General features: G+C 45.3%; 1 protein-coding gene across 1 annotated transcript in view; it reads left to right on the forward strand.

Annotated features, from left to right (window-relative positions):
* The first annotated feature begins 318 nt into the window (after positions 1 to 318).
* The window catches only part of LOC122555683 (alpha-1,4-N-acetylglucosaminyltransferase-like), a 39881-nt gene continuing 21664 nt past the window's right edge, over positions 319 to 18535 (forward strand). The window contains exon 1 of the mRNA XM_043701697.1: positions 319 to 1077. Within this exon, the coding sequence (XP_043557632.1) occupies positions 1023 to 1077 (55 nt within the window). The 5' untranslated portion in view covers positions 319 to 1022. The remainder of the gene's footprint in view (positions 1078 to 18535) is intronic.

The raw sequence follows: 18535 nt of genomic DNA on the forward strand, positions 1-18535 counted from the left end.
GGAGAATCGACGTTTTAGACATAAGGCCTTCATCAGGAATATGCCTGAAACGTTGATTCTCCTGCTCCTCGGATGCTGCCTGACCTGCTGCGATTTTCCAGCAACACACTCTGACATTTTTTTTAAAAGCCTGGACTGGAGCCTGAATCTACAACAATCTAAACCTCAGGAAGTGAAGCAATGTCCAGCCAAGTTATAGTGTGACTATTTTCACCCAATTATCCCAGCGATTTGCTTTTGCTTTTTAATCCATTTCCATACGCCCAGAGACTGGAGTTGTTGTTCACTTTACTTTCTTCGGTGGGTCAGTGTCTGAGGTAATGAAGTGAGTCTGGGGTACTGTATTCTCGAAATATTGAAGGGTGTGGGGAAACTGTGACTCGCAGCCCAGTGTGGCCTGAACTGGGTGAAACAGTGAAACCACACTGAGATCTGAAGAAAATTGAGTCAATGCATTTCATACCAGGGTTTGCAGCTGCACTATGTGGAAAGCGTCCAGCGACTTTGTAGCTTCGGGGTAGTGAGCTGCAACCCGAGAGCTTTTAACCAACTTTTCACAGTGACAACTCGAGTTGTTCCCGCTGGCTAGTAATGGAGCTGGTTTAACTGGGTGCGGGCTGCTGTTGACGGTAGGGTTGGGGGAAAGACCTACAGCAGAGAATATTTCAGCTCCTGACGTGTTAAACGGTGCCAGAATTGCAGGAAATGAAGTGCATCAGATGACGCAGTGAATAGGAAGAAGAACAGACCCCAGCAGGAACAGACCCGCAAGCACGCTCGACTACGTGGAGGGGAGAGGGTTAGAGAATGCTGCCGAAGTGGACAAAAGGCTCGGGTGAAGTTTACAGCTGGATCTTGGAGAGAGTTGGCCCCGGTAAAGTCTGCTGCACTCCCACAGTCTGCTGTGAAACAGGAAGCCGTGCAAACTAACGGCGGGGCAAACTGTGTTGGAGAGACAATCTTGGCTGCTTACGCCCGAGTAGGTCGAGAAAAGCTGACCTTTGTCCTTCAACCACAAGTTAATGTGTTTGATACTGTTAACACCGAGAGACACCATGGCTTCATCTGATGCCGAAGGTACGTTTTGTGTGCTTGCTGAGGTGGGAATGTTTTCACAGCCTGGGCGAGCTGGGGGTGGGGGAAGGTAGTGGTTATCAATGTAACCGCCAAGGCCGATCTGCAGATGGCAAATGCTGCTGTGGACACTACAGGATTTCTCAGCTCTTGTGTGAAGGTCTCCTTGAGTCGTCTCTCTGCCTCTGAGGCTGCACTTGCTTTAGTCATTGTGCAGGTTTTAGATTAGATTACTTTACATTGTGGAAACAGGCCCTTCGGCCCAACAAGTCCACAAGGACCCGCCGAAGCACAACCCACCCATACCCCTACATTTACCCCTTACCTAACACTACGAGCAATTTAGCATGGCCAATTCACCTGACCTGCACATCTTTAGATTGTGGGAGGAAACCGGAGCACCCGGAGGAAACCCACGCAGACACGGGGAGAACGTGCAAACTCCACACAGTCAGTCGCCTGAGGCGGGAATTGAACCCGGGTCTCTGGCGCTGTGAGGCAGCAGTGCTAACCACTGTGCCACCGTGCCACCCATAATAGTATACGTACTGTGATCCCGGGCCACTTTCATCCCAGAACCAGAACTGTCTCAAAACACTAAAGCGAGTTTTTTGTGACACTCGGTTTCACAGTCATAGTAACGCATCCCAGACACAAGCTCTTCATTTGAGGATTCACCTTGGCCAGGGTGTGTCAGAGTTCAAGAGCAGGAGTAGGGCACTCAGTATATTCAGTACAGCCTCCCCCCAAGGGTAGACTATAGCTGGTTGTCTTCACAATGCTACATTCCTACACTGTCTCTTAACATCATGAATTTCCGGAAATCTATCTTGAGCCTGCTCAATGGTTGAGCCTTCACAGCCCCCCTGGGGTACAGAATTCTTAAGATTCATCACCCTTTGGACAAAGAGATTCTTCCTTAACCCAGATTTAAAGGGCCCTTCCCTGATCCTGAGGTTACATCACCTGGGTCGAGAGTGTGGTGCTGGAAAAGCACAGCAGGCCAGGCAGCATCCGAGGAGCAGGAGAAGCGATGTTTTGGGCATAAGCCCTTCATCAGGAATGAGGCTTGTGGGTCAGGGCTGAGAGATAAATGGGAGTGGTGTGGGGTTGGGGGGGGAGGGGGGGAAGGTTGCTGGGAAAATATAAGTGGATGAAGGTGAGGGAGAAGGTGATAGGTCAAAGGGGGGAGTGATGGACAAGTTCAGAGGCTGGTGCCGAGTTGGAGTCTTGGGACTGGGATAATGTGAGGGGAGGGGAAATGAGGAAGCTGTTGAAATCCACAATTATCCCATGTAGACGCAGGCTCCCAAGGTGGAAGATGAGGCATTCCTCCTCCAGGAATCAGGTGGTAGCAGTTTGGCAGTGGAGGAGACTCAGGACCTGCATATCCTTAACTGAGTGGGAGAGGGAGTTGAAGTGTTCAGCCATGGGGCGGTGTGGTTGATGGATGCAGGTGTCCAAGAAATGTTCTCTGAAATGATCCACAAAAAGGCGTCCTGTCTTCCCAATGTAGAGGAGACCATACCGGATGCAATGGATGCTGTGGATGACATTGGTCGAGGTATAGGTAAATTTCGTATGAGTGAGGAAGGATCCCTTGGGTCTTGGATGGAGGTGAGGGAGTAATGTGCGCGCAGGTTTTGCATTTCCTGTGGTGGCAGGGGAAGAAGCCAGGAGTGGGGTGTGGGTTGGTGGGGGAGCGTGGACCTGACGAGGGAGTCACGGAGGGAATGGTCTCTTTGGAATGCTGTTGGGGGTGAGGAGGGAAGTATATCTTTGGTGGTGGGCTCTGTTTGGAGGTGGTTGATGTGGCAGAGGATGATGCGATGTATGCGGAGGTTGGTGGGGTGGAAGATGAGGACTGGGCGGGCAGGTTCTGTCCTTATTACGTTGGGAGGGGTGGAGTTCAAAGGTGGTGGTGCATGGAGTGGAGGAGATGTGCTGGAGGGCATAGTCAACTACATGGGAAAGGTAGTTGCGATCGTGGAAGAAAGAGGCCATCTGGGACTTTCTCAGGTGGAATTGGTCATCGTGGGAACAGATGCAGCAGAAGCGGAGGAATTGGGAATAAGGGATGGCATTTTTACAGGATGTAAGGTGGGAGGAGGTGTAGTCTAGGTAGCTGTGGGAGTCGGTGGGCTTGTAGTATATGTCTGTGGTTAGTCGGTTGCCAAAGACTGTGATGGAGAGGTCCAGGAAGGGGAGGGAGATGTCTGAGATGGTCCAGGTGAATTAGAGGTCAGAGTGGAAGGTGTTCGTAAAGTTGATGAAGTGTTCAACCTCCTCGTGGGAGCATGAGGTGGCGCAGATACAGTCATCAATGTGTTGGCAAAGTTAATGAACTGTTCAGTTATGTCAACTGGTTCTAGAGTCTGCCAAGTTAGAAGTTATAGTCCAACAGGTTTATTTAAAATCACAGGCTTTCAGAACACCACTCCTTCATCAGGTGGAGTCTTCAACCAGGGAAACATCCCATCGATATCAATCTTATCAATTTCACTGTGAGCACCCCTCATCCTTCAAAACCCTAGAGAATACAGAGCAAGTCTTCTCAGACTCTCAGGAGATAGTTTGCCATCCTAGGGATTAATCAAGCAAACTCTCTATGGCACATGTATCATTTGCTCGGTAAGGAGATCAAAATTATGCACAAAACTCCAGATGAGGTCTCCCAAAGGATCTACACGACTGCAGCAAGACATCTTTACTTCTGGACTGGGATCTGCTTTAAATGCGACATTGACAAATCACTTGCTGCTGCGTGCTAGCTTTTAGTGACTCGTGAGTAAGGATACTCTCTTTAGATTAGATTATATTAGATTAGATTCCCTACAGTGTGGAAACTGGTCCTTCGGCCCAACTAGTCCACACTAACCCTCCGACAAGTAACTCACCCAGACCCATTTCCCTCTGACTAATGTACCTAACACTATGGGCAATTTAGCATGACCAACTCACCTGGCCTGCACATCTTCAGACTGTGGGAGGAAACCAGAGCACCCGGAGGAAACCAAAACAGACACAGGGAGGATGGGCAAACTCCACACATACACAGTCGCCCGAGGCTGGAATCGAACCTGGTGCTGTGAGGCAGCAGTGCTAACCACTGAGCCACCTTGTGGATGCTCTCACTTCCCAACCTTTGTGTCTATCAAAGTGAATCACTTCACACTCAACTACACTATGTTCCATCTGCTATGTTCTAGACCATTCACTTAGCCTGGCCAAGTTCCCTTGAAACCTCCTTGCACACTCCATGCAAATTCCATTCCACTTCTTTGTCATCAGTAAATTAGAAATATTATAATTGGCCCCCACATCTTAATGGACTGTATAAATTATGAACACTTATGGACATAGTGCAGACCCTTCTGACGCCCCATTTGAATTCTCGACTTTCTGTCTATTGGTACAACCATACCCTTGGTGAAGTTCCCAGATTGTTATGGTTCCAGATTAGATACACAAAACTGTTAAGCTCCCAGTGTTAGATTCTTTTCCCAAGGTTTTGCAAATGAGCTGCAATTCACACACATCAACTTCTGAAAACAGTTAAAGTTTAGGACTGCAGAAGCTGGAGATTAGAGTCAAGATTAGAATGATGCTGGAAGAGCACAGCAGGTCAGGCAGCATCCGAGGAGCAGGAAAATCAAGCCCTTCATTAGGAAGGGCTCTTTTCCGAAACGTCGATTTTCCTGCTCCTTGGATGCTGCCTGACCTGATGTGCTTTTCCAGCACCACTCTTATCTTGACTCTAAAGTTTATTACAGCCTGTCCAAGCTAGGTCCATGCGAAGTCGAGTCAAAGAGAGGCCCCGAACAAAGAAAACCCCTTTAGACAGATCAGTTCGTAATAGTCACAGAGGAACAAACTGGCTCCCTTCTATTCACCCTCACCCTACAATGATTGATTGTAACAAGGTTAGTTTTAAAAAAAATCCCTTCTCTCTGTGGATCCCTTTCACCCAGACTCAAATGAACTTGTCTTTTGTACCACACTTTGTGTAAACAAGGAGTGAGTTTGTTCTGACATAAGAAGAACTAGGAATGTAGCACACACAAATGTGGATTAGAAATAAGAGGCAAGTCTGAAATTATTGGTATCCTTCCAAAGAAGTGCTAATTCTGACCTCCTTGAATCTTCTAGAATCCTAGGTTAAAAACAATGACTGCAGATGCTGGAAACCAGATTCTGGATTAGAGGTGCTGGAAAAGCACAGCAGTTCAGACAGCATCCGAGGAGCAGTAAAATTGATGCTGTGCTTTTCCAGCACCTCTTCCAGAATCCTGAAGATGGTTTCAGATAACCAGTCATAGGATCTTTTGCTTTCACTTGGCCACATGACCACACAGCCAGAGAAATTAAGAGAAATTCTCATGCAGTCCTGTTTAATCTGCCTGACTTCAGTGGATTTCTAGGAGATGACTGGGGATGCTATTACCTTTGAGTCCACCAGATCATTTCTGAGAATCAGGTTGACACAGTCCACAGACAAATGAGGGGCATCTTTCACAGTCACCTCAAACAAATGACTGTCCACTTTCCCTCTTCCTCCTCTTAAATGCTAGGCTTGCATTTTCTACCTTCCTGAGAGCAGGAACTCTTTGAGAAGCCATATAATCACAAAAGATAACCATCAACATTTTAGCTATCTCTATTGCTAGTTCCTTCAGCAACTTGGGTTCCTTCAGTTCCTTCTCCTAGTTGAGATTTATCAACTCTCAATTTAGCTTGTTTTTCAAATACCTTCTCACCAATATTAATTTCTTTCAGCACGATAGTAACACATGTCCCTTGGGCACCGAGTATTGCAGAGAGGTTTTCTGTGCCATCTTCCATGAAGGTGCTACGTAACCATTTAGTTTCTCCACATTTCATGTATTTTCCATGAAGATTCTCTTGTCCCCACTTGCAATGGACCTACATTTATCCTTGCTAGCCATTTTCCTGTCACAGATCAATAGAATCTTGATATTATTCACTAGATTGCATTCATGCTCTCTTATTTTCCTTTCTTTATCAATTTCTTGCCCCTCTTGCTGGGTCTTAAATTGCTGCCAATCCTCAGGCTTACCACTATTTCTGGTATTCTTACAAACCACTTCCTTTGATCTATTGAAATATTCAACCTATTTTGTTAACCATAGTTCAGTCACCTCCCTTTCAATATTGATTTTCAGAGAAATGTATATCTGTTGTAAACTTTGTAGTATCTCTTTAAATACAAGCCACTGACCATCCACCATCAAAACATAATGTATTTTCACAATTGATCGCAGCCAATATTCTCCTCATGCTCTCATAGCTTCCTTTAGTCAGATTCATGCTGTATTTAAAAGTCTATCATGTTATGCTCGCTATTTCCCAAAAGTTCATGTGCAGAAAAGTTCATTATTCCTTTCTCATTACGCAATATCAAAACCATATTAGCATGATCCCCAGTTGGCTCCTCAACAAATTGTAAAAGAACTAGGAGAAAGTGAGGACTGCAGGTGCTGGAGATCAGAGCCAAAAGTGTGGTGCTGGAAAAGCATAGCAGGTCAGGCAGCATCCGAGGAGCAGGAGAGTCGACGTTTCAGGCATAAGCTCTGACAAAGGGCTTATGCTCAATGTCAACTCTCCTGCTCCTCTGATGCTGCCTGACCTGCTATGCTTTTCCAGCGCCACATTTCTGAAATTGTAAAATAAATTCATCTTGTACATTCTCAAGGAATTCATCGCTTAAGCTAGTCTCTATGCAAATTTGAAGTTGCCCAATGTTATTATGTTACCCACATTACATGCATCTCTAATTTTCTGATTTTGTAGTTTAGATTAGATTACATTACAGTGTGGAAACAGGTCCTTCGGCCCAACAAGTCCACACCGACCCGCCGAAGCGCAACCCACCCATACCCTACATTTACCCCTTAACACTACGGGCAATTTAGAATGGCCAATTCACCTAACCTGCACATCTTTGTACTGTGGGTGGAAACCGGAGCAAACCCACGCAGACACGGGGAGAACGTGCAAACTCCACACAGACAGTCGCCTGAGGTGGGAATTGAACCCGGTTCTCCGGCGCTGTGAGGCAGCAGTGCTAACCACTGTGCCACCGTGCCGCCCACGGTGATTTTGTAGTGTACTGAACATTTACATTACAGTTTGGTGTTCCATAAATAAATGTTTTTGCAATGTAATCCAAACTAATGTTACATCTTGATGTCTCTTAATGTACTAATGAGGAGTGCTATCCCACCTCCTTTTCCTTTTTGTCTCTTCCTCCTATCTGTAGAATATCTTTGCATATTTAGTTCCCAATCTCCGTCTCCATGCAGCCATGATGTTTTAATGCCAGTTAGATAACATTTGTTTCCTTCACTGTGCGTTTACATAATTAGTGTTTTGCAAATGCTATAAATATTCAAATGAATTCTCTTCAACTTCGTCTTTTTAACTTTGTTCTCCATTTTGGTCAAAATCAATGCTTGCAGAACTTCTGTTTTTGTTAACTGCTGTTCGACTCCCTTTTACTAATTTTATTTCCCTTGAATCCCGAGGATGGAGAGTTTCAAGACAAGGTGGCATATTTTTAAGCAGAGAGATTTTTAAAAAGACATGAAGGGTAATTTTATTTTACAAGGAGGATGGTTCACTTGTGGAGTAAACATTTCTGAGGAAGGGGTTGATGCTGGCACAGTTACAATGTTTAAAAGATGCCTAGGTAAATACAAGAATAGGAAAAGTTTGCAGAATTGTAGAGTCTGTACATTGGGTGAAAGCCGACTATTCAGCCGATCAAGTCCATACTGACCCTCCAGTAAGCATCTCATCTAGACCCCCCACCATACCCTATTCCCCATAACCCCACATTTTACGTAGAACATAGAACCCTGCAGCACATACAGGCCCTTTGGCCCCCAATTGTTCCACAGGTCCATGCAACATCCTGAAGCCTGCACTATTCCATTCTCATCCATATGTTTATCCAATGACCATTTAAATGCCCTTAAAGTTGACGAGTCCACTACTCTCACAGGCAGTGCACTCCAAACCCCTACTACTCTCTGAGTAAAGAAACTACCTCTGAATTCCGTCCTACATCTATCACCCCTCAATTTAAAGCTATGTCCCCTCATGCTAGTCATCACCATCCAAGGAAAAAGGCTCTCACCGTCCACCCCATCTAACCCTCTAATTATCTTTTATGTCTCAATTAAGTCACCTCTCAACCTTCTCTCTAATAAAAACAGCCTCAGGTCCCTCAGCCTTTCCTCTTCAGACCTTCCCTCCAATCCAGGCAACATCCAGTAAATCACCTCTGAACCCTTGCCAAAGCTTCCACATCCTTCCTACAATGCGGTGACCACAACTATACGCAATACTCCAAGTGGTTTCAATGGATAAGCTGCAGAGCACTGGCCGCACCAGAGGTTTCAATTAGATTAGATTCCCTACAGTGTGGAAACAGGCCCTTTGGCCCAACAAGTCTACACCAACCCTCCGAAGAGTAACCCACCCAGACTCATTTCCCTGTGACTAATGCACCTAACACTTTGGGCACTTTGGCATGGCCAATTCACCTGACCTGCATATCTTTGGACTGTGGGAGGAAATCCACACAGACACAGGGAGAATGTGCAAACTCCACATCGACAGTCGCCCGAGGCTGGAATAGAACCTGGGACCCTGGTGCTGTGAGGCAGCAGTGCTAACCACTGAGCCACCGTGCCGTTTTGTACAGCTGCAACATGATCTCATGGCTCTGAAATCTAACCCCCTACCAATAAAATCTAACACACCGTATGCCTTCTTCACAACCCTATCAACCTGGGTGACAACGTTCAGGGATCTATGTACATGAACACCAAGATTTCTCTGCTCATCTACGCTGCCAAGAGTCTTCCCATTAGCCCAGTACCCTTTATTCCTGTTGCTCCTTTCAAAGTGAATCACCTCACATTTTTCACATTAAACTCCATTTGCCAGCTCTCAGCCTAGCTCTGCAGCTTATCCATGTCCCTCTGTAACCTGCAACATCCTTCGACGCTGTCCACAACTCTACCAACCTTAGTGTCATCCACAAATTTACCAGAAGAAACAGACAATTTAGCCTCACCCAGTAGCTCAAACCCTCCAACCCTGGCAACATTCTTGTGTATCTTTTCTGAACACTTTCAAGGATTTCACAAAATCCTTCCTATCAGAGGGAGACCAGAATTGCACACAATATTCCAAAAGTGCCCTAACTAATGTCCTGTAAAGCTGCAACATGACCTCCTGACTCCTATACTCAATGCACTGACCAATAAAAGGAAGCATACTAAACGCCACCTTCACTATCCTATCTCCTTGTGACTCCACTTTCAAGGAACTATGAACCTGCACTCCAAGGTCTCTTTGTTCAGCAACATTCCCCAGGGCCTTACTATTAAGTGTATAAGTCCTGCCCTGATTTGTCTTTCCAAAATGTAGCACCTCACATTTATCTAAATTAAACTCCATCTGCCACTCCTTAGTTCATTGGCTCATCTGATCAAGATCACATTGTACTCTGAGGTAACTTTCTTTGCTATCCACTACACCTCCAATTTTGGTGTCATCTGCAAACTTACTAACAATACCTCCTATATTCACAACCAAACCATTTATATAAATGACAAAAAGAAGTGGACCCAGCACCGATCCTTGTGGCACACCACTGGCCAAAGCCTGAAAGGCAATCCTCCACCACCACCCTCTGTCTTCTACCTTTGAGCCAGTTCTGCATCCGAATGGTTAGTTCTCCTGATAATCCATATGATATAACCTTGCTAAACAGTCCACCATGAGGAACCTTGTCAAATGCCTTACTGAAATCCATATAGATCACATCCACCACTCTACCCTCAACAATCCACTTCATTACTTCTTCAAAAAAACTCAGTCAAGTTTGTGAGACATGATTTCCCACACACAAAGCCATGTTGACTATCCCTAATCAGTCCTTGCCTTTCCAAATACATGTACATCCTGTCCCTCAGGATTCCCTCCAACAACTTGCCATGTCAGGCTCACTGGTCTATAGTTTCCTGGCCTTTCCATACCACTTTTCTTAAATAGTGGCACCACATTAGCCAAGCTCCAGTCTTCTGGTACCTCACATATGACTATTGATGAGCCAAATCTCTCAGCGAGGGGCTCAGCAATCACTTCCCTAGCTTTCCACAGAGTTCTAGGGTACATCTGATCAGGTCCTAGGGATTTATCCACCTTTATGTGTTTTAAGAAATCCTGCCCCACCTCCTCTGTAATATGGATATTTTTCAAGATGCCGCATCTGTTTCCCCACATTCTGTATCTTACATGTCCTTCTCCAAAGTAAATGCTGATGCAAAATATTAGTTTAGTATCGCCCCCATCTCCTGCAGTTCTACACATGTCTGCTGATCTTTGAGGGTTACCCATTTGTCCTTAATGTATTTATAGAATCCCTTTGGATTCTTCTTAACCCTATTTGCCAAAGCTATCTCATGTCCTCTTTTTGCCCTCATGATTTCCCTCTTAATTATACTCCTACTGCCTTCATACTCTTCTAAGGATTCACTCAATCTCTGCTGTCTATACCTTAACCAAAATCTCAATTTCTTTAGTCATCCAGCATTCCCTACACCTACCAGCCTTTCCTTTCACCCTAAGAAGAATATTCTGTTTCTGATCTCTCACTATCTCATCCCTTTTAAGTCTCCAGCACTTCCTCAGGCAGCTCATTCCATACATGCACGCCCTCTATATTTAAGAAGTTGCCCCTTAGGTCCCCTTTAAATCTTCCCCTCTCACCTTAAACCTGTGCCCTCTAGTTTTGGACTCACCTACCTTTGGGAAAAGACTTTGGTTATTTGCCCTATATTTGGGATTCCTAGCCTTAAAAGACAGTGGATGCAAGATCTATACATATTTTTAAAGCAGAGATAGGTAGATTGTTGATGACCGACGTATGGCAGTGGCAATCACAGTTGGGAGGGTACTAACTTGTTGTATCCTGTTAATTTATGGAGGGGTGTGTTTGGGACACAAACTGCCGCTCTGATGGCAGTCCATCTCCTGTTGCACTGGACAGCAGCTGTTCATCCAGGTGAGGCATCTCCCTCTTTGTCTGGCCACCTCTGGGAACCTCCCTGTTCTCCCTGTCTAAGTTGAAAGGATGCAGACAACTGACCAAACTTGCCGCTTATCTTCATGAATTTTGCTCCCTGGTTTTGGACCTTTCTCACATCCCAGTCTTGCCTCCTATCTCTAGGGACACTCTCAGCCACAGGCATCGGTCTAGCTTCAGCTGCTCTGTCTCACAGCAGCTTCGACACCAGCGAGGGCTCTATTTTGGAGCCTCTTTCTTCAAAACTCAAGAAGAAGAATGTTTTAGCTAACAAGAACTCACACTCATTGACCAAGGTTAGGGACTGTCTTCCTTAAAAACCAAGGTGAGGTAGCTTTCTCATCTCTTGGGTCTCTACCTAAATACGGAAGGAAGGTTTCAGTTCGCCAGACCTCCCAACTCAACAAGAGTTCAGGCTTCCTTTTAAACAATCTATCTGCGTCTGGGAGCTTTCAGTGCTCTTGTTTATCCCAGGTTGGGTGGAGTCATCCTGCCATGCTTGCTAGTTCTCCTTCAACCTCTGCTGATCTCACTCCAGCATCATTGCTACTTTTCCAGCTCCCCAGCCTGAGTCTTGCACACCAGATTTGAATGGCCGTGGGAGCCACCAGTAGAGTCAAACTATACTTGGTTAAAGGGCTGTTTTGCCTCTGGAGGAGTAATTGTTTTTTCCAACTCAGTTCTTGTGGGGATGGAGTAGTCCCTGTTCTATTCCATGTTGTTTTGTGACCACCCAGGCTGAAATAGAGCAGCCTACCTTCAACAGCTCTGCTGAGTCAGCCAACTGAGTATGGAGTCCCTCTCCCAGTTGGTTCATTTGCACCAGAACTGCCCTGAAATAGTGCCCATACAGTTCAGCGTTTGCCAGATCGATTTCTGGCTCACTCCCTCTTGTGACATCTGTTTTTGACCCAATTTTTAATTTTATTTCCCTGATGTCAGTCTTTGTAAAATTGGGAAGCTTCTCCTGAGCACCTTTTATTCTTGACTGGTTGCCTCACCTCCTGCAAGGCGTGTAAAGGTTTTCATGCTTTCTGCAGCCAGTAGAGCTTTGCTGTTACCATCCAGCCTCATGAGACTGTGTCTCCTGCTGTTGATCCCAAACCTTTTTGACTGTGGGTTCTTTTTTTGGCCTTTTCAGTTTTTGTGCGTCCTATCCTGATTCCCTTTAACTCTTTTCTCACCTTTCCCCAGTTTTTGGTGCTGCCCTATCATGCTCTCCTGCACTCTTCATTGAACATGGCTTGGTGGTAATGGTTGAGTGGGGTATATGATCCGTCCAGTTTCATTTCTTTGTTGAGTCTTTATAGTGACTGATACAACTGAATGGTTTGCTAAGCCATTTCAGAGGGCAGTTGAGAGTCAGCCACAGTGTGTCTGGAGTCAGATGCAGGCCAGACCAGGTAAGGATGGCAGATTTCCTTCCCTGAAGGACATTAGTGAGCCACAGGGGTTTTTTGAATGATCAGCAGTGGTTTCAAGGTAATTAATAGATTCATATTTCCAGATATTTTTTATCAAATCGAAATTTCAGCATGGCGGAATTTGAACCTGGGTCCCCGGAACATTGGCTGAGTTTCTGGATTAATAGTCTAGGTGTCTGGTCAAACGTGAGAAAGGAAACTGCCTGCTGATTACTGCCAACCATGCTCTCCTTGGCTGAGGAATCAGCACTCCTCCATGTTGAACAATTGTCGGATGAAGCACTGAGGGTAGCAAGGGTGCAGAAATACTCTGGGAGGAAATACATTTCAAACTCCACCACCAAGAATGGCTTGGCAGCACCAGGCATGGAGGCTTTGGCTAAATGGTGTTATCGCTCGACTATTAATTCAGAAACTCAGCTGATGGAGCGGGGAAAGTGAGGGCTGCAGATGCTGGAGATCAGAGCTGAAAAACTTTACAAGCAACACATTTTTCAGCTCTGATGGAGCGGGGACCCAGGTTTGAATTCCACTATGGCACATGCTGAAATTTCAATTTGATTTAAAAACTGCAGTCAATGTTAAGGATGCTCAGGGCAACTCCTTCCTAACTGTCTACCACTGGTCTACCGCCTGTTAGAGGTCTGTTGTGCCGATGGGACAGGACCCAGCCATACATCTGGAACCAGGGCTGGAGTCAGAAATCACAGATCATGGTGTTGGTCCCCAACGTGGGTCCAGCAGCCCAGGGTTTGGTTATCAGGCCCCAATATACCATATCAACCTGGAGCCTGTCTGGGACATAGGTATTTTCAGGGAATCATACCTGTCAGGCTGTTATTTGACCAGCATTCGTGAATTCCTTGGTTGGCCAAGTTAAAGTTTTTCTCCAGCAGAGCTGTTTGTGTCATCTGTGAACCCCAACCACCCCCCCCCGCCCTCCCCTAATTGGTGTTATAGTCCTTCATCCACTATACTGTCCCTGGGTCCTCACTTCAGGTTCTACACACTTCTTGTCTCTGATTCTGTGGGTCTACTCACCATCTACCACCACGTAAATGAAAATTAACAAGCTTTATTAAATATAACAATATGTCAAGGATGGACATCTTCCAAAATCCCTCCGAGTCAGACTTCAGTTCCATTTGACCTGGCATCACTTTCTCTTCACTCCTTGTGCACTTAGTTGCTTTTCCAAGACAAGGTATAATTACCCCCTAGTCTGCAATTGCAATAGTTATTTAAAAAGCCACATCAAATAGTCATAGAGTCATAGTCATAGAGTCATAGTCATAGAAATGTACAGCATGGAAACAGACCCTTCGGTCCAACCCGTCCATGCTGACTGTTGCAAGATGGAGGTGGTATAGCAAGGTTTCCCAATTTTCTGTAATTGTGTCGGACAATGTTAAGAGCTCATCTGGGGTGATAGGTATACGTTTAGTCTATCTATTTAAGAAAGGATATTCTTGCAATGCAAACAGTTCAGTGCAGGTTTATAATGCTAATTCCCAGAATGAAGAGATTATTTTATAAGGAAAGGAAAGTTGAGAAGGTTGTGCCAGGACTCATTGGAGTTGATAAGAACGGGAGGTGGTATGATTGAAACTGATAAGATATTAGTGGAGCTTGACAGGGTATTAACTGAGTAAATGTTTCTGAACTCTCTCACTACCCAGCACTACAGTCTTCTCTTTTCTTGTTAACTTAGTGAATTTCCACCCTGCCCTAGTATAAACACTCCAGTCTTCTGTCAGTCTGGCCAGTTAATGGCTACCCAAGTCTGAGAGCACTGAGTTGCCTGCTGAATCCACAGGGTGTTACCATTAACTGTAGGAGTCCTGCACTTGTTTGCCTTACCAAACATTTATCTAAATTCATCTCCATCTGTCACTCAGTCCAGAGGTTATAGAAATATCTAATTACATTTCTCTCTACCTTTCTTTCCTGTGTTTGGCCTTTATTTACATGCCAAAGCTGCTGATCCTTAACATGGACTTTTGACTTGGTTCGATCTGGAAATAAACACAGCCCTAAATGCTTTGCAAAAGTAGAATGACTTGTCTTTGTTTCAAAAGATTACATTCCTCTGTTCTGAGCCTACTCTAACAGCAGGGACAACAGCATGTGAATTGTTTGGAACTGAAATTTAATTGACTGAGCATTTCTGTAAGCCACCCATGAAAAACATCGCGGGTGTTGTCGCACTGTTTTCTTTAGAGTCGCAGAGAGCTACAGCAAAGAGAAAAGCTCTTTGACCTGTTTGCTCCACACTGGTGAAAAACAGCCACCTCGTTTTTCTAATTCCACGTACCAGCACTTCGTCCATAGCCTTGTATGCCTTGGCATCGCAAGTGCATAATTAAATAGTTCTTAACTATTAAGGAGTTTCTGCCTCAATCACCCTTGCAGACAGCGAGTTCCAGATACCCACCACCTTCTGCGTGAAAATGTTTTTCCTCACATCTCCTCCAAACCTTCTGCCCCTTCCCTTAAATCTATGCCCCTGGTCAATGATCCCTCCATCAAGGGGAAAGGTTTATTCCTGTCTACTCTTTCTATGCCCCTCATCATTTTATACATCTCAATCATGTCCCTGCCTCAGTCTCCCCTACTCCAAGGAAGTGAAACCCCAGTCTATCAAATCTGTCTTCATAATTGGAACTTTTCAGCCCAGATAACATCCTGAGTACTGTGCCCTTCCTTGGAACAATTTCATTTACTTGTTTCTGTTAATACTGGAGAAGACTGTACAATGGCTTGCTAATGCAGAACAGTTGTGGGTGAAAGGTTAGATGTTGAAAATAGTTGATGTTATAGACAGAACAACCTCAAAGTTTGTGCGAAGATTTGTAGCTCGGGTGCTCGTTGTTATGGTTCTGTTCGCCAAGCTGGAAGTTTTTGTTGCAAACGTTTCGTCCCCTGGCTAGGCGACATCATCAGTGCTTGGGAGCCTCCTGCGAAGCGCTTCTTTGATGTTTCCTCCGGTGTTTATAGTGGTCTGTCCCTGCCGCTTCCGGTTGTCAGTTTCAGCTGTCCGCTGTAGTGGTTGATATATTGGGTCCAGGTCGATGTGTTTGTTGATGGAGTTTGTGGATGAATGCCATGCCTCTAGGAATTCCCTGGCTGTTCTCTGTCTGGCTTGCCCCACGATAGTAGTGTTGTCCCAGTCGAATTCATGTTGCTTGTTGTCTGCGTGTGTGGCTACTAAGGATAGCTGGTCGTGGCGTTTCGTAGCTAGTTGATGTTCATGTATGCGGATTGTTAGCTGTCTTCCTGTTTGTCCTATATAGTGTTTGTCCTATATAGAACAACCTCAATTATCTGAATGAGACAGGCAATCTGTTCGGACAACAGATTGTTTGGATAATGGTTTTACAGGATTTTGAGATCTTGTTCGGTAATCCAAAATTCGGATAATTGATGATCAGATAACTGAGGCTGTTCTACATAGGGAGCCAGTGCTGATTGCCTTGAACTAATAATCCAGAGGTGGTTGAATTGTATCATAGTAACTAGTGGAATTTAAATTCAATTAGTCTATCTAGATTAGCCACCATCATTAGATTGCTGTAATTTAAAAAAATCTGGTTCGCTAATGCCCTTTTAAAAAGAAGGAAATCTGTCTCTTATTCATTCTGACCTACATATGATTCCAGATCCACATCAATGACTGATCACAGTTTGACAATTATTATGGTGTACAGAAGGAGGCCCATTATGTCTGCACTGGCTCTCCAATTGAGCACTCCATATAAACCCATTTTCATGCTTTTCACCCATCACTCTGCATGTTGCTCCTTTTCAGGGAACTGTTTGATACCCTTTTTAGGTGTGCGCGATTTTTATTTTATCAGTAATGGCAAATTCTTGTGAAGGCTGTTAACTGTGCAGTCCTTGCAAGTCAGCTCTGTGCTTTTAAAATTAAACATGCTTTGCTGTTTTACTGAAAAGTAACTTCAAAACTTGTTTTCCAATGTTGGCCCCATGTATTTTGATCCTTGTTTCTTCACAGTTCTATCTTTCTCATCAGGCCCTATGCGACCTCCCTCTCTCCTCCTGACTCATCCTAGCCACCCCAATCCAATGCATAATGCCCAAGGCAGCCATCTCATGCCATCCTCATCCCAGCACATATCCATGCTATCGCTGACCACTAATGTCAGCTCCCCTCTTTGCCCCACAACCAGACTGACTCTACAAGCAGCAAGAAAGTGTGAGGTGGGGTGCATGTAAGAGAGATTAGTGTAACTGTGTTGACCCTCCCTCTGAGCCCAATCCACCCAGTAACTGGCTATCCACTGCTCGACCTCACCCAGTCAGGGTCAGCTAGGCTGGAGCTTATCCAATGAGCAGTGGGCAGGGAGTCGGCTCAGTGCTCAGTGGGGAATCTCGGCCAGGACCCTGTGAGACAGAGAGTCTGTGCCACAAACAGGAACTCCCTGTCAGCCCCCAGTGTAAAGAGCCCGTGTCCCCTCAATCCCTATAGCAGGCTCCGAAAGAACGAAATGAAATGAATCAAAGATAGAGACTGGCAGCTCCAGCTGCAGAATCTGCTGCTCCATCCATTCCTGATCCCAGTGGGCAGAGCCCATTATTCCAGCCACTTGTGCCATCTCCTTGTGGCAACTGTAAAGCTGCCCCTCAAACGTGTTCCAGTCTGACGCCTGGAAAGTGCAGCGGGAAATGCAACATTGCCCACCACTGGGTCATCACTGAGCTCAGCAGCTGATTTATTACAAAGTGATGGAATGGCAGGGCAATTTCTGCTCCCTCTCACCTCCACCCAGCCTCAGGGACTGACACAGCAATGTAAGATTGCACACCATAATTAACCTCCACGTGGCAGTGTGGGAGGGGGAGGTTGGTTAAGGCTCAAGGCTGACTCTTGAGTGTGGCGCCATGGAAGTGTTGCACTGCCAGAAGTGCAGCTTTTTGGCTCAGCCAGAGGCCCAATCTGCTGATTCTACCGGTTATCATCGATCCTATGGCAATATGTCTTGAAACGGTTAAAAGTGGATAAATCCCCAGGACCTGATCAGGTGTACCTGAGAGCTCTGTGGGGGAAGCTAGAGAAGTGATTGCTGGGCCTCTTGCTGAGATATTTGTATCATCGATAGTCACAGGTGTGGTGCTGGAAGACTGGAGGTTGGCAAACATGGTGCCACTGTTTAAGAAGGGGGATAAAGACAGGCCAGGGAACTATAAACCGGTGAGCCTGACCTCGGTGGTGGGCAAGTTGTTGGAGGGAATCCTGAGGGACAGGATGTACATGTATTTGGAAATGCAAGGACTGATTCAGGATAGTCAACATGGCTTTGTGCGTAGGAAATCATGTCTCACAAACTTGATTGAGGTTTTTGAAGAAGTAACAAAGAAGATTGATGAGGGCAGAGCAGTAGATGTGATCTATATGGACTTCAGTAAGGCATTCGACAAGGTTCCCCATGGGAGACTGATTAGCAAGGTTATGAGAATGGTGGTGGAAGGCAGTTTTCGGACTGGAGCACTGTTACCAATGGTATCCCATTGGCTGAGTGCACATTCGTTTTATTTTTCATTTAAATAAATGATGTAGGTAGGAAGATAGAAAGCATGGTAAGTAAGTTTGCAAAATTGGTAGTAGAATGGACAATAATAAGGTTCTGGAAGGTTGTGAAGCGATTTTCTCATTAGGTCAGTTTCTCTCTGGCCTCGAGTTTAAAAAGCGTGTGGGGGAGGAGTTGTGAAGGGCCATTCGTCCATCGTGAACCGTACGTTATCAGGTATCCATCTATTCTTGTCCCAGTTTGCAGCAATGAGATTGTCTATGTGATCTGAAATGACATAACAATGGTACTGAAGGTTGACCTGGTCACACTGTTGTAACCCCTTTGAGGAACGTATTCTCATGTTCAAATACAGAGGTAGTCACGCA

This window comes from Chiloscyllium plagiosum, chromosome 13 (assembly GCF_004010195.1).
Source record: "Chiloscyllium plagiosum isolate BGI_BamShark_2017 chromosome 13, ASM401019v2, whole genome shotgun sequence".
NCBI classification, from domain to species: Eukaryota; Metazoa; Chordata; class Chondrichthyes; order Orectolobiformes; family Hemiscylliidae; genus Chiloscyllium; species Chiloscyllium plagiosum.